Source organism: Carettochelys insculpta, chromosome 22 (assembly GCF_033958435.1).
Source record: "Carettochelys insculpta isolate YL-2023 chromosome 22, ASM3395843v1, whole genome shotgun sequence".
Lineage (NCBI taxonomy): Eukaryota > Metazoa > Chordata > Testudines > Carettochelyidae > Carettochelys > Carettochelys insculpta.
The window spans coordinates 8,661,581-8,676,624 of NC_134158.1; the positions used below are offsets into that span (position 1 = coordinate 8,661,581).

General features: G+C 54.9%; 1 protein-coding gene and 1 pseudogene across 1 annotated transcript in view; both read left to right on the forward strand.

The window, feature by feature from the left end:
* The first annotated feature begins 5,567 nt into the window (after positions 1 to 5,567).
* The window catches only part of LOC142024829 (butyrophilin subfamily 1 member A1-like), a 57,074-nt gene continuing 47,597 nt past the window's right edge, over positions 5,568 to 15,044 (forward strand). The window contains exons 1-2 of the mRNA XM_075017096.1: positions 5,568 to 5,694; positions 6,181 to 6,294. Of these exons, the coding sequence (XP_074873197.1) occupies positions 5,568 to 5,694; positions 6,181 to 6,294 (241 nt within the window). The remainder of the gene's footprint in view (positions 5,695 to 6,180; positions 6,295 to 15,044) is intronic.
* On the forward strand, positions 6,629 to 9,275 carry LOC142024588 (uncharacterized; annotated as a pseudogene).

Sequence of the window (15,044 nt, forward strand, 5' to 3'; positions counted from 1 at the left end):
CCCCTCCTCCTCCTCCCCCCCCCAGGGGTCCTGACCCCACCCCCAACTCCCCCCAGGGGCCCTGAGCCCCCCTCAGCGCCCCCCTCCTTCTCCTCCCCCCCTCAGGGGTCCTGACCCCACCCCCAACTCCCCCCAGGGGCCCTGAGCCCCCCTCAGCGCCCCCCTCCTTCTCCTCCCCCCCTCAGGGGTCCTGACCCCACCCCCAACGCCCCCCTCCTTCTCCTCCCTCCCAGGGGTCCTGAGCCCCCTCTCAGCTCCCCACCACAGGCCCCGCCCCCGCCCGAGGCCTGTGAGCCCCGGGGCCCCACTGACAGCTGCCCCCGGCTGGCGGAGGCCGCTCTACCCGCCGCGCTCTATGGTGTTGGCGAGGGAAGATTTGTTTCCTACCCGCCTGCCGGAAGCGGTGGCGAGAGCTTTTATACCCCCCTCCGGCCGGCTGCCCGGGCTGCTGTCACGTGACCGGAAGTGCCCGTGCGAGGGGCTTGTCTCGCGGGCCGGGCGGTGGGGGGGGGGCGCTATGGGGAAAGCCGTCTTCCGAGCGGAAGCGCGTCCGCTCTATCCCCGCCTTCGAACGTCACGTGAGCGGAAGTGACGTCATTCTCCCTTGCGCATGGCTGAAAAACAACTCATTTGACCGGAAGTGTTTGGAACGTTCCCATGCACTCCCTCCCTCATTCTCTATGGTATGAGGCCATGTGACCGGAAGAGCTGTGTCCTCCTTTTCTCCCTTCCCTTCTCTATGGTGCACAGTTCTTAGGGAGGCAGGCCCCGCGCGGCGATCTAGCCTCCTACCCCCTTCGGTCTATGGTGCGATCTTCCACCCCCCCACCCCGACATCCGTGACGTTTAATAGAAGACCGGAAGTGGAGGTGAGACGCCCTAGCTCCATAGTCTCTGTGGCTTGGGGGTGGGGAGCGACTCTCTGGTTCTGGCCTCCCTTCGGTCTCGATGGTGAAAGGGGCGGGGCTGAAGTGTTTGGGGGCGGAGCTGCACTAAGCCCCCTCCCCCCCAGTTGAGTAGGCGGAGCCCATGGGGTGGAAGCTGGAGGTGGCCAGGGAGGAGGTCCCCATCCAGGAGGCTGGGGCGGGGGGGCTTAGGCCAGGGAGGGGGCAGGTCAGGGGGGGCCTTAGGGTCGAGGGGGGGAAGGTTGGGGGGCCCTGGGGCCGGGCAGGGGGGAAGGTCGGGCGGCTCTAGGGCTGGGCTGGGCTGGGCGAGGCCGGAGGCCGTGGGACCCGGGGGAGGAGTTGGAAGAAGCTAACGCGTGGGCTGCGCAAGGGGCCACCGTTCCCCTCCCTGGGCCACGAGACTGTCGTAACCCAGCCGGTCTCCCCGGGCAGGGCCGTGCCGCCGGCTGCGCTCGTGTACCCAGAACTGGTGCCGGGGAGCCCACGGAACCGGGGGAGCACTTTGGCTGGAGGCGGGGGGAACGCGTGGCTACCGCCACCCGCACGCGCCCGACGTCCAGCGCCGCTTGGAAGAAAAACCTGTGCGGAATCCGGCAGCCGTGCGTGTGGCCAACGGCCAACAAAACGTCCCATGGACCACGCGCAGAAGCGCGGACCCCGCGAGCTGGAGGTTGCCCTCCGCTGGTCAAGAGCCTGACCGTGCTGAGAGGATCTGTGAGGAGAAGGACGGAGGGTGCTGACGTTCGTATGAGAAGCTGAAGAAGTCAGGGGCGCTCAGTACACATAGCCACCTGATAGAGACCTTGGGATCTAAGTCCCAGGTTTAGGTTCTACCACAGCACCCAAAACTCCTGTCAAACCGTCTAGGCACCGACACTCATCCAGCACCTGCATTTCTGGGGTAAAAGCATCATCTTCTTCTGCATGGTGGTCACTTGATAACAAGAGGAGGTCTTCACTTCACCTTCTTTTTTGTGAGTCCATGGATGGCTGATGAGCCCCATTCTGGAGCTGCAGATGACATCGCAGAAGGGGCAGATGTTGGTAGCTGTTGGAGGGGTGCAGGGCAGTTTTTAATGCTCTTCTCTGTCCAGTGGGACCTCTCAAATTGTGTCCCTGCCTCATGGATTATCATTCTTCACTGGGGACAGTCTCAGGCATGGTTCTCCCAAGTAACAACACCGCTGCTGTACTTTTCCACATGTGCCTTCAGCATGTCATGATATTACTTCCGGTGGCCTCCAATGCTCCTCTCTCCTTCTTCATGCTCAGAAACCAGAATCTGTTTGGGGAGGTGCTGAGCAGACACCTGAACCGCATGAACTGTCCAACGAAGTTGTTGGTGAATGATAATGACTTCAACGCTGGTCATGTTTGACTCTTCCAGGATGGTCGTGTTTGTGTGCCTGTCCTATCCTATCCTTCCCTTCCTTTGGTGCTCCTAATTATCTCAAAAAGGACAATTAACATCTCCCACCCCCTTCCTTCAATCCTATTTGATTTATCTGTCAGTCTGTATTAGAATTGAAACTGATCTGAAGAAGTGAGTCTGTCCCACCAAAGGTCACCACCAAATAAATCACTTTCTTAGTCTTTAAAATGTGACATTTCTGACATATTTGTTGGAGTACAGACTAACGGGGCCACCTCTCTGTTACTATTCTCCCAAGAGATATTTAGCATTCTCCTGAGGCAGCCTTAGACCATCCTTGACAGATGCTTGTCTAACCTGCCCTTAAATATCTTCAAAGATGGACACTCCACAGTCTCCCTAAGCAGTTTATTCAGCTGCTTAAGCATCCTGACAAGAAGCTTTTCCTTATATCCCAGCTAAACCTCCCTTGGTGCAGTTTAAGCCCCTGTTCTCCTTGGCCTGAGAGGATAGGACAAGAAGCAATTTTTCTCCCTCCTCCTTGTAACACCCTTTTAGGTACTTGAAAACCGCTATCATGTCCCCTCTCAGCCTTCTCTTTTCCAGATTAAACAAACCCAGTTCTTGCCCTCTTCCCCATAGGTCTTGTTTCTAGACCAGTAGTTCCCGACTTTTCCGGTCACATGGATCACTTCAACGAGACAAGCAATTCCCTGGCACGCTCGTTTTTTTTTTTCAGCTGAATCAGTTGCTCAGAAATGGCCCATTTGCTCACAAGCTAAACCAGGATCAAATGCATTCGTGTTTCAAATCCACCACAGAATACATGGTCTTAGACAGTGAGCACAGACATCTTTGCAAAACCTGTGCTAGGGATGCTGGGTAAACAAGTAACCGCTGAAAGCAGTTCCCCTTCCTGCCAGCCTGTTGGAGCCACGACACGGTATTTAAATCGTGTCCCACCCTCCCTCCCCCTTGCTACAGCGGGGAGTGGGGGCAGGCTCACCCTAGCTCAGTCAGGCCAGGAAGCAGCGTTTCAGCCACCTCCTGGCACACACAGGGCCCTGCAGGGTCAGCGTTTCCCCTCGTGGTGGCTCTGCAGAGAACAACCACGGGGGAGGGAGAATTGGCGAACCCCGCGTCAGCTGGGACTCAGGCAGCCTTGCCGCTTGAGCCCCAGCTGGCACTGGGTCGTCCGTTTCTGCCCCTCAGTGGCTCTGCAAAGAGTGGCAGTGAGGGGAAATGCACCAGAATTTCAGGGCGCACTTGGATGGTTCTCATGGCACATCCGTGCGCCACAGCACTCCCCTGTGTAGCAACACACCCGTGTGCCCCAGTGGCACACTGGCTGGAAACCACAGCTCTAGACCTTTATTTCTTGCGTCTTGCTTACCGAACCCCGCCTTAGTACGTCACCTAATGATGTGTTTTCTTTTGTTCTGTTTTGTTTTGCAACAGTGCTGGGGGGTTGACTCATAGCTACCCCATGAGGCCCAGATCCCTTTGCAGTGCTCCTGGGTGGGGAGCCCCTTCCCGGACCGTCTGTGCCAACACCCACCGGATCTGCCCCACTCCTTTCGCTCGCTCGCCACCGCCCAGCCTGTGGCTTCCAGGGACCCAGGCCGGGGCCGCAGCGGGGAAGGGGAACGCTAGGACCCAGCAGCAGTGGGCCGGGCAGTAGGGGCGGGATAGATCCGGTGCGCCTTGGGGAGGAGGAGGCTGCGCAGGTGCCGGGTGTGGAGCGTGGGGGGGGTCCGGTGGGGGGGCACAAGGCAGCTGCCCCCCCACCTGCCCCCTTCACACACACACACACACACACATATCCAGCCTCCCCTTACACACATCCACCTACCTGCCTTACATACATACACCCTTACACACACACCCTTACACACATACACTTTCTCTGTATTATTCTCAGACACACCGCTGGGGCTGGGGTCCGTCTCCTGAGCACTGGGGATACCCAGGGCCCTGCTCCCATGGCCGGGCGAGATTCAGCTCTACCCACACCGGAGTCACACCAGTTCTGGCTGGGGGCAGTGTAGACAGGCCAATGGGAGCAGCCTGCGCCGGCCTGTCCCTGGGGGCTGCAGGGCAGGACGGAGGCTCTGTTGGTAGCTGCTGCCCCAGAGGGCTCTGGCCGTGGCTAAGGGAGAGGAGGAGGTGGGGGAGAAACTCTGCTCCAGGTTGCAGAGCCCATGAATTGAGGTCCCTGGGGAAGTGGCTGCTGCCTTCTCGGAGAGTCCTGGGGATGCCACAGCTGCTACCCAGCTGGGTGTGTGCCAGGCCAGACCTGCAGTGGCCCCCCTTGGCACCCAGCTCCCATTGGGACTTTATACTGCAACAGGAGCCAGCTCCCTGGGGGCAGCCCTGGGCTCACCCCCTAGCCCCTGAGCCGGGGTCTGCAGGTGAGAGGAGAGCCCTGGGGCCGGACAGGGATGTGTCTGCACAAAGGGCCCCTGTCAAGGCCCTGCTGGTGAGGTCGTCTGTGGCGTGGGCTTCCCATGTGTCAGGGGTCCCAGGGTGTCTGCCTGCAGTGACCCAGCCAGGGTCCCCCTTGGAGCACCAGGCCCAGCTGAGGGGAGGGGGAAGGGGACAGAGCAGGGGGTTCCCAGCTTGTCCCAGATTTATTCCCACCCGCCTGTCCTCCTCAGGGCACCCTGACTCAGCTGGGAAACAGGAGAAGCCAGGTTCTGCCCTGGCCCAGTCCCGGCACTGCTGGGGAGACGTGCTGCCCTTGGGGCCGATAGCAGGCTTTCTTGCGGCTGCTGTTTGGAAACATTTGTCTTGCAGATCCTGCCTTGCGGGGGGGGCTAAAAGTGTCTCCTAGGGGTAGGGGCCAGATCCGTGTTGTGATAAAGGGACTGAGAGTTTCCCCCACCCTAGCAGAGCCCCAAAGCATGTGTCTGCAGGGCAGGAGCCAGGGGTTGTGACAGGGATTCGAGCCCCTTCTGCAACCTCCCCCATCTCCCCTCTGCCCCCCACAGGCTGAGGGATCGCGGCCACGCTGGCTCGAGCTTGTCCGATCTTCCAGCCGACGGGGCAGGGAACTGGCTGCAAGGGAGCCGGCTCAGGAAGCTACAGGGAGGGCTGGTTTGGAAGCGGAGGGGCAGGAAATACACAAGGTGAAGCTTGTGCTGGGGGACAAGGAGCTCTCACCTTCCCCCTCCCCCTTCTGGTGCTCGGAGCAGGGCGGGGGGGCTCTGCCTTTCTGGGCCTCCTCCCCCCTGGACAGCAGGCCGGGGGCCGGGGCAGCGGCGCTGAGCGGGGGCCTGTGGTCGTTGCAGATGGCGGTGAGCTTCGAGGAGGTGGCTGTGTATTTCACCCCGGGGCAGGGGGCGCTGCTGGGCCCCGCTCAGAGAGCCCTCTACAGGGCCGTCATGCAGGAGAACTACCAGGCGGTGACCTCGCTGGGTAAGGGCGTCCCGGCCCCTCGGGGATGAGAAGCTGGGCAGGGGGGTCTGCGTGTCTGAATCTCCCTTCTCCTTTAAAGGGGACAGCCAGTCAGAAACATACTGGCCGGGCTAATTCATCCCCACCCTCCAGCTTCCAAGGGGCCAGAAGCAGGGTATGGCCCTGCCTGCGTTATTTGCTTTCCACACACCGGTCACCTGCTGTCTTGGTGCCATAGGGAGGTTCCTGGTTCTGCAGGTTTGGAAATGGGCAGGAGTTTAACAACGGAGCTGCGGAACAGCTGGTCCCCCAGAGTGCCTGTATCCTGAGACCTCCTTGTTAGGGTGTCAAACCCCCTTTGCTTGCTGATGTCTGCTGCACCCGTGGGCTCGGAGTTACCACAGTCCCATGTAGGGTCGGGTTAAATACAGCGAACGTTCCTTGTTATAAATAATTCTACCACTGCCCCCTGTGCCCTGATCTGGTCTGATTTCACCCCCTGTGCAGGGTTCCCCATTCCCAAACCTGAGCTGATCACCCGGCTGGAGCGAGGGAAAGAGCCGTGGGTCCTGGATCTCCAAGCCGATGAGGAAGAGGAGAACCCGAGAGGTCCCCACACAGGTGAGGAGTCAGGAGAATGGAGAGAGAAACCTTTGGTGAGTGAAGGAAAAAGCTGGGACTCCCAAAAGTGGACTGTGAGCAAGAGTCTTCAGCTGTGTCTCATCTCACCCTGGTCAGGGCTACAGTCTTAACATCAAGGCAAATATCGGTCACGGCTCCCCACCCACCCTATTAACTGTTGGGAATTTCCTCCCCGACTTTCCTTCCCTGCTAATGTTTGGCTGGAATGGGGCAGAATCCAAAATTACCTTCTCCCCAGTTCTCCCACTTTGCTGTTCCTCTTTCACCCTGATGCATTCAGTGACTCCTGTCTGGAGTCTGTCTCTCCCAGCAGATGACAGGACAGCGAGTGAGAACAAGGAGGAGAATCCGCAGCAGGAAGGTCCTGGGAACGAATCATGGAAGAAGTTTTTGAGAAGAGCTGACAGGAATTTTTCCCAGAGCTGGGAACTGAGAGTTGCCTGGAGAGGTTGACACAGATCAGAGATGCAGCTGTGAAAGTCTCCTGAGAAGAAAGTGGATGAATCCATTCAGTGTGGAGGAGGACGCAAGTATGCCAAGGGAAGCCCAGTCCAGCGGCCAAGTCGCAACAAGAAGAAACCCCACAAATGTCTGGAGTGCGAGAAACGATTCAGTTTCCCTTCCAACCTCCATAGATACTGGAGGACCCACACGGGAGAGAGACCCTATAAATGCCCAGAGTGCGGGAAAGATTTCCGTCACCGTTCCCACCTTTCGGAACATGGGCGACTCCACAGAGGAGAGCGACTGTATCAGTGCTCTGAGTGTGGGAGATTTCAGTGACAGACCCAGACTTATTAGGCATCAGGCAATCCACACCAGAGGGGGCCCTCATCAATGCTGTGAGTGTGGGAAAAATTTCATTCACAACTCAGAGCTGACTCGACATCAGCGTATCCACACGGGAGAGACACCTTATCCATGTCTCGTGTGTGGGAAAAGTTTTAGCCAGAATTCATCCCTCGTGACGCATGGAAGAACCCACACAGGAGAAAGGCCCTACAAATGTCTGGCCTGTGGGAAAGATTTCATCTGCCGCTCACAGTTTATTAACCATCAATAAAGCCACATGGGGGAGAGGCCCTATCCGTGCCCGGAGTGTGGGAAAAGCTTCCAGCAGATCTCAAAGCTTAGCAGACATCGGCGAACTCACACCAGAGAGAAACCCTACAGGTGCCATGATTGTGGGAAAAGTTTTATTCACAACTCAGCCCTAACTAAGCATAGGAGAATCCACACGGGGGAGAGGCCTTATCCGTGCCCGGAGTGCGGGAAAAGTTTCCGTTCCAGGTCAGACCTTCGTCCACATCACAGAACCCACACGGGCGAGAAACCCCATAAATGTCTGGCCTGCAGGAAATTGTTCAGTCAGCGCTCATACCTGATGAGACATGGAAGAATCCACATGGGAGAGGGGACTTATGATTGCCCAGGTGTGGGAAAAGCTACTACACACACTCAGGGCTTACACAACACCAGAGAATCCACACGAGACCCCCTAGGAACAGCCTGCCAGCGGGACACATTTTTATTTTGACTTCTCGCCTTGGTGACCATCCCAACAGGGAGACCTTGAATGTGGCAGAAGCTTCGCTGGGTGCTCCTGGAGCGTCTGGCCTCTGCAAATCCACACAGGGAAGTGACTTCCAGGCTTTTCTCAGTGTGGAAAACGCTCCACGTGGAGCTCACGCCATGTGGGACCTCAGTGACTCCTCCCTGCAGCAGGGAAATTCTCTCCGGGCCCTCACTGGGGCTGGCCACGGTGACAACCCTCATTCCTTAATCCCCCTGCACACCTCAGGGCCATAGGGCTCCGAGATCCAGCCGCCCATGGCTGAGGTGGGGAATCCAGCAGCTCTGGTCTGAGCAAACCCCAGGCTGAGGAGGCGACGCCCCCAGCAGCCTCTCACCCCACTTGCCTTCACTGCAGGACCCAGTACCATCTAGATCATCGCTGACAGATGTCTATGCAGTGTGCTCTTCAATATCCCCAGGGATGGAGATTCCACAACCTCCCCAGGCAATTTATTCCAGTGTTTGACCACCCTGACAGTTAGGAAGTTTTTTTTCCCCTAATGTCCAACCTAAACCTCCCTTGCTGCAGTTTAAGCCCATTGTTCCTTGTCCTGTCCTCAGAGGCCAAGAAGAACAATTTTTCTCCCTCCTCCTTGCAACCCTCTTTTAGGTAATTGAAAACCGTTATCATGTCCCCTCTTGGTCTTCTCTTTCCTAAGCTGAACAAGCCCAGTTCTTTCGGTTGTCGCTCATGTTCTCTAAAACTTTCATCATCCTTGTGGCTCTGCTCTGGAGCAGCTCCAATTTCGCCACATCTTTACTGAAATATGGGACACAGAATTCCAGTTGAGGCCTCTGCCCCATAGAGTGGAAGAATGACGTCTCATGTCTTGCTCACAGCACTCCTGTTCATCACGAAACTATTCTAATATTTATAGTATAATGAAATATTACTATTAGAAAGCCTAAAGCCTTTGTCAGCAGCTGGATTAGAAGAACAGCAGCCATTAGTAGAAAAAGCACAAAGTCACGTCTACTCTTGTTCCAGCTAAATGGCATTTAGCGTGTACAGTTGACCGCGACTTATGCATTTCCTGCAATAATGCAATGGTGAGTGGTGGGGAGCCACGAATCAGGCAGAAGCCCGGCTCCCAGCTCCCCTCCACTTGCAGGAGCCGGAAAACTAACCAGCGTAGCAGCAGCACTGGTCAGTTTCCTGGCTCCAGGGAGTGGTGGGGAGCAGAGAACCAGGTGCAGCCAGAACTAGGGGGACCCAAAGGCAGTGGGGTCCCTCCCCCACCCACTCCCGACTTGCATGATATTTGATTTAACGTGTGGTTGGCCAGGATTGCAACCTACTTGTAAGTTTACTGGGGTTTACCATAACACCAGGCTGTTGCAAGGAGACCTGTCCCAATGGCCCCCAGTATCACCAGAAAAAGAAAGATCTTAAGAGGGTAAAGAAAAACGTGAGAGCATTTTGTCCGGAAAGAAACTGCTTCTGAGTTGTTGGAGCTGTGAGATCCTCATTCCTTTATTCTAGCATTGTTGTCTCCGCTTTCCCCAGTCGGTAGGATCTCTGGCTTTTTTTTTTTTTTTAATCTGATCTATAATTTTGCTGGGTGTAAATCAATGAAGGTGGTGGGATACGATTGGTAATTCTGTTACAGTATGTTAAGGATTGGATAGGAAAATTGGAGTAAGATAATTGGTAACGGTCCAGCCAAGCAGGGTCAAGTTTCACCATATAAACTGGCCTCCAAAAAGGAAGTTCTTTGGGACCCATCCGCAGGGCACAGTCCCAAGCCAAGAGCTGCCAGACCTCAACTCTGTGCCAATGGCATAATGGAGAAACTGGAGTCCCCCAGCTGGACCTGAACCTTGACAGCACCCGGTGGTTTTCCCCCACGACGTGGTAGCCAATTGACGTGCGGGTGAGCCGGGGCCAGAACCCAGGGTCCTCGAGGAAGGGGGAGTCCCACCACCGACCGGCAGGAGGAGTAACGCAGTCACTAAAGGGCAATGGAACTCCACCTAAAGTCCGCCCACCCACTAGCAGGCAGGCACCCAGTCAGCGAGAGAGGGAACCAACACAGGTATAAAGTGGACTAACAAGAAGTTTATTAACAAGCAAAACACATCAGCAACACAAACGCATAAACCAGTTCAACAACTCTATTTTTGACTATACTCTAACTTACAACAATGGATGTGTGATCCATCCTGGGAACCTATAGTACTATATTTATTTCTCCGCAAAAGAAAACGGATTCGTTAAAAGGGGAGAAATGGAAGGAGGGAAGGGAGACCTGGGCCGGGGCGCTACTCCCGGCCCAAATGGGTAGTGGTGGAGGCTACCGGGTCCTTTTGCTCTTAGATAACCCCCAAACCCCACACCCCACCCTTTTTTCCCCAGGACCTTTAGCCCACTCGGGATGAATAAAAAATGGATGGGGAAAGGAACAGGAGAGAGGTTATGGGTATCTTCTCATGGAATCTTTTATAGGTTTGTTAGAACTTCTCTTTGTTTAACATCCAAGTTATTAATACTATATTATATAAAAACCATAAGGGATATTTAACTACAACTGTAGCAGATCTTAACTAAGTACTCTTAATTAAGTGTGGTGGGCTTAGCAGGTCTGCCCATGAGGGGTCAGACCCCCAGCTGTTACCCTCCCCCCAATCGAGAGACAGTACAGTAGGAGCCGCATATCTCCTACTCCCCGCTGAGGGGCTCTGGTGCCCACCAAGTGCCTTGAATATGTGCAAGTCCTAATATGGTGTTTATGGCCCGGCTATACAGCAGGCCCAATCAAATTGCATGTCCTGTGAGACGGTGTCCAATCCGGTGTTTGGTCAAGTCCGATAAATTGTCCAATCCGGTGAAGTTAGGAAGTACCCCAGTACTGGCACTGCTTGCGTGCATTGGCGTGGCAGGTGGAGCAGCAATGATGTTGGTGGGTCCTAGGTTTCCCTCACCGGGCACGCAGTACCCATGGCCGGAGCCACGGGCCAGTTCACCATCCAGCGGGTACACCTGAGGACCCACTTGCCGCTCCTAGATGCAAGCGCGGTGCTGGGGTGGGTAGAGACGCTTGTGTGGCAGCGCTGCTTCGCCGCTCCTTGCTTCCACTTACAGGGAGCTGAAGCAGCAGTGATTAAGCTCTTTGAGCTGTGCTGTTTAGCAGTAGACAGCTCAGTGATTTTCCCAGTTCAAAACACCACCCCCTCTGGAGAGCGCACAGAGCAACAACACCTCAGCCCTGAAGCCAGCGATTGTACAGCTCTTAGGCAAGGCCACTCAGTAGATGGCTGCCCCAGTGATATCACAGCTCTCTACCAAAGCCACCCAGAGAAGTGGCTGCTACAGTGATTTTACAGCTCTGAAGCAAAGCTCCCCCCCAGAGAGAGGGTTACCACAGTGATTCAGCTCTGAGAAAGCCACCTAGAGAACTACTGCCACAGTAATCTTATTCTGCAGCTCTGGTCACAATGCTGCAGGCGTCTTGCTTGCAGTCTTCTCAGAGCAAGTGTACAGTCCAGGAAAAAGAGGCAGAATGCCCCCAAATGGGCTGAGAGCCCTGGATTTATAGGGAGTTTACATGATTATTCATAAGGTAATTTCCATATTCATGATGTGTGTTACAGTTGTCAATCAGGTCCTCTCTCTCGGCGGAAGGTTCTGGAAGCTGGCAGAAGCCCGCTCCCTTTGACCAATCAGAGGGCTCTGTTTGAATCCTAGCTTCATGGATGCAAGTTACCAGGGGAGCTAACTGCCCCAGAATGGCCGTAGGTGGGGCCACAAACTGGCGGCCTATAAGCTTTTAGTTTGTCCATGTCCCTGTATAGATTTTTACCTCAGCCAGAGGCTTGTTTCCCCTGACACACGGGGGCAATTATGTCCTAGAGATAAAAATCCCTGACAAACCTGACAGGCCATCAGGAAAAATTCACCAGTCTCATTGGGAGTGGTCAACGTTGTATACTGAGTGGGGCATTCTGTCTTCTGGTGGGTGTTAGTAAGTAATGATTAGCTAGAATATTATTGTGTAAGGCTCTCTCACTATTAAAAGACCCTGGAAACCCACAAAGTTACAGCTGAGCCCTAGAAAAGGGAAGCGTTGGATGCCTCTATAGAAAGCATTATACCAGAGCCCTAAAACAGGTAAGGATGGTGCCCCGAGTGTGTGTGAATGACCGACAGTTTTCTGTGGGCACTAGCAGAGTTGGGACCAGGACCCAGGAGTCCTGACTTTCAAACTAACCCTCACACCTTGCACGTCATACGTGGAAGGATCAGAAGAAAATGATCTCAAATGAGCGCCAGCCCAACAAGGGTTCACAACAGTTCTTCAGCAACTATTGTAGGAGAACCAGTTCCAGGCCATGCCCTCCCTGTGTGATGGTGTTGAAGATGTGGAGCAGTTCACCTGCTTGGGGAGTATTATGGGCAGAGATGGAGGAAGAGACCAGGATATCAATGCTGGAATTGGGAAAGCAGCAGCTGCATTGAAGACTCTTCATCACCTATGGAGGTCACATACCTGCGAAGATGAAACCGAATCTTCAGCACAGATGTAAAGAGCGTGCTCATGTATGGATGCACGACCTGCTACACTACAACGCCTTCAAGTCACAAGCTACAGATATCCACAAACAGATGCCGGAAGTCCATCCTTCGCATCCAATGGCAAGACTTGGTCACAAAGGAGGAGTTTTGGAACCCAGCAGGACAAGAACCACTTGATGTTCACATCAAGAGAAGAAAGTGGGGATGGCCAGGCCACGCTCTCAGAAAACCATCATCGTCCGTCAGGCTCTCCCATGGAACCCACAAGGAAAAGGCAAAAGACGACCTCGGACAACGTGGAGAAGATCTCCTGAGATTGAAGGACAACAACTGGGGTCCTCCTGGAGCCATGTAGAAGTTTTGTTCCAAGACAGTGAAGTGGAGGAGACTTGTAGATGACCTGTGCTCCACGCAGAGTACACGGGTTTAAGTCAAGTCAAGTTGTAGGAGAACTGGAACGATTGACTAATGAATGGGGAGAATCATCCACATTTGTCAACTAGCTCCTTGGGGGCTCCCCTTGATCCCATAAAGTTTCTTTCCGGGGAGTCAGTGTTCTGTGCTATAATTGACCCCTAAACGTCTTCTCAGAGGCCAGTAAGCAGTGAAAGTGTTGTTAACGTGCAAGACAATATTGCCCTCCCATGATCCAGCACATTCTCTCATCTAGCACCAGTCTGGTCTCAAGGGTGCCGGACCCTAGAGAGGGTCAACCTGCATTTGTTTTAAAACATCCAGGTTCTCAGAACAATAAAGCAAATATCAATACTAATATATCTATTTCAGCTGTATAACCAGGGAGTTCCATAGTGGCGTTTGAGCCCTGGACTCCAAGGGACCTGCGTATCCAGGGATCAGCTCCTCACCTGCAGGAGCTCCCTGGCCAGCTGCCGGCACTTCCTGTCCAGCTCGTGGATCAGGTCGCTGAGCCGGGAAATCTCCGCCGGGAGCTCGGTGATGCTCTCATCTTTCTCTTTACAATCTCCTTGACCAGCTCTTCCGGCCAGGCCAGCAGGAGCTGCCGCAGATGCTCAAATTCACGCAGGACCTTCAGCCGCTCAGTTCTGGTCCGCTCCAGAAAGGACGATGGGGCAGGGCAGGGCCCACAGAGAGAGCCAGACCCACATGCAGAGAAATCAGGGCTGATTTTTTTTCCCTGCCTCACAATAACGTCAATCCAGCCCAAAGGATCCCCCTTCCCCTGCTGTCTTCAGCACTGGCCCCAGCCAACAGTTTGAGCTCCCAGGTGCCAGCTTCAGCCTGCCCCAGGGCAGGTGGCCACTTGAGTACCCCTTGCCCCGGTCATCCAACTCCCCAGGGGGATGGGAGTAAAGGCAGGGCCATGTGACAAGGAGTAGATGTGTCCGTGGACCAAACCTGCTGGGAGATACCAGCCTATGCTCAGCCAAGAGTGAGACATGCCCCCACCCCCCATTCCTCCACCCCCGGGGAACAGGGCAGGCAGGGGCCAGGCTGAGCGCATGGGACGATGCTTTGGGAGGGAAGACAAGGCACTTTAGGTACACTATAGAGGATGGAAGAGCCAAGCTTCTAGGGATGGGGCGTGGGCTGAGTCCAGGAACCAAAGGCCAGCATGAGGAAAGAAAGGATTGCCCACCAAGGGACAACCTCGGTTCCCATGGACAGAAACCGCTCCCCATGCATTTCTTAACCTCCCCGGCTGTTCTCCTGGTCTGCCAACCCCACCGCTGAGCAGGGACCAGAGGCCATCCTGCCTCTGGCCCAGGGATGGACGCCCAGGATCTCCCTGCACATGGTGAACATGCTGCAGGACAAGCTGTGGGACATAGGGTGGAGTGACAGATGCAGGGGCAGCTTCTGTTTGCTGGGGTCCCTGGCGGGAGGGGGTGAGACTGGCACTGCCATGGGTGTGGACCTTGAGGAAGAGGGCAGAGGCCGGGCTCGGACAAGGGGACCAGGGAAGCAAGAGGAGAGGCTCAGAGACGATCTGAAGAAGGGCGCAGGGTTCAGCAGGGTAACACAAGAGAAGGACATGAAAGGCGAGGAGTTTTAAAGAATATGAAGACTCTTACAGAAGGAATCCCCCGTTCGTGAACCCATGGGTGGCTGAGAGAGAGAGAGCGCAAAGCAGACGACACCAGCAACTGCCGGTACTGAAAAACTTGGGTGAGTGTCTCTTGAAACAACCCCCCGCCTCTCGGGTACACCGGTCAGAAGAGGAAAGCCTTTTCCTGGACCAATTAGAAGAGCTACTTTTTTTTTTGGGCTGAACCCATCAGAAATTGGGTCCCATGGATGTTTTTTAGGGGTGAGCAAACCTTTTACCTCCGGCCTCCACTTTTTCTCCCTGCAATGAACAGGGACCCTCAACCCCTCTTAACGGAGCCCAAACCGGGGGAATTTTGGTTGTGTTCATATTAAAAAAAGCCCCACCCTTTTGGCCTGTTAAGAAAAGGTCTGTAGAAGCACAAGACATCTGAGTTTAGGCGGGTAACATTCAGCTTTATTGAACTCAATACGGCAATGGATGAGCCACACTGGACAATAGTAAAACCAAGCCCAGCAAAGCTGCTTGATGCAGCTAACTCTAGTATTTTATCCCCTTACGCAAACGAGCCCAGTGTCAGAGGCAATGAGGTAGAGAATCGTAAATCACTTC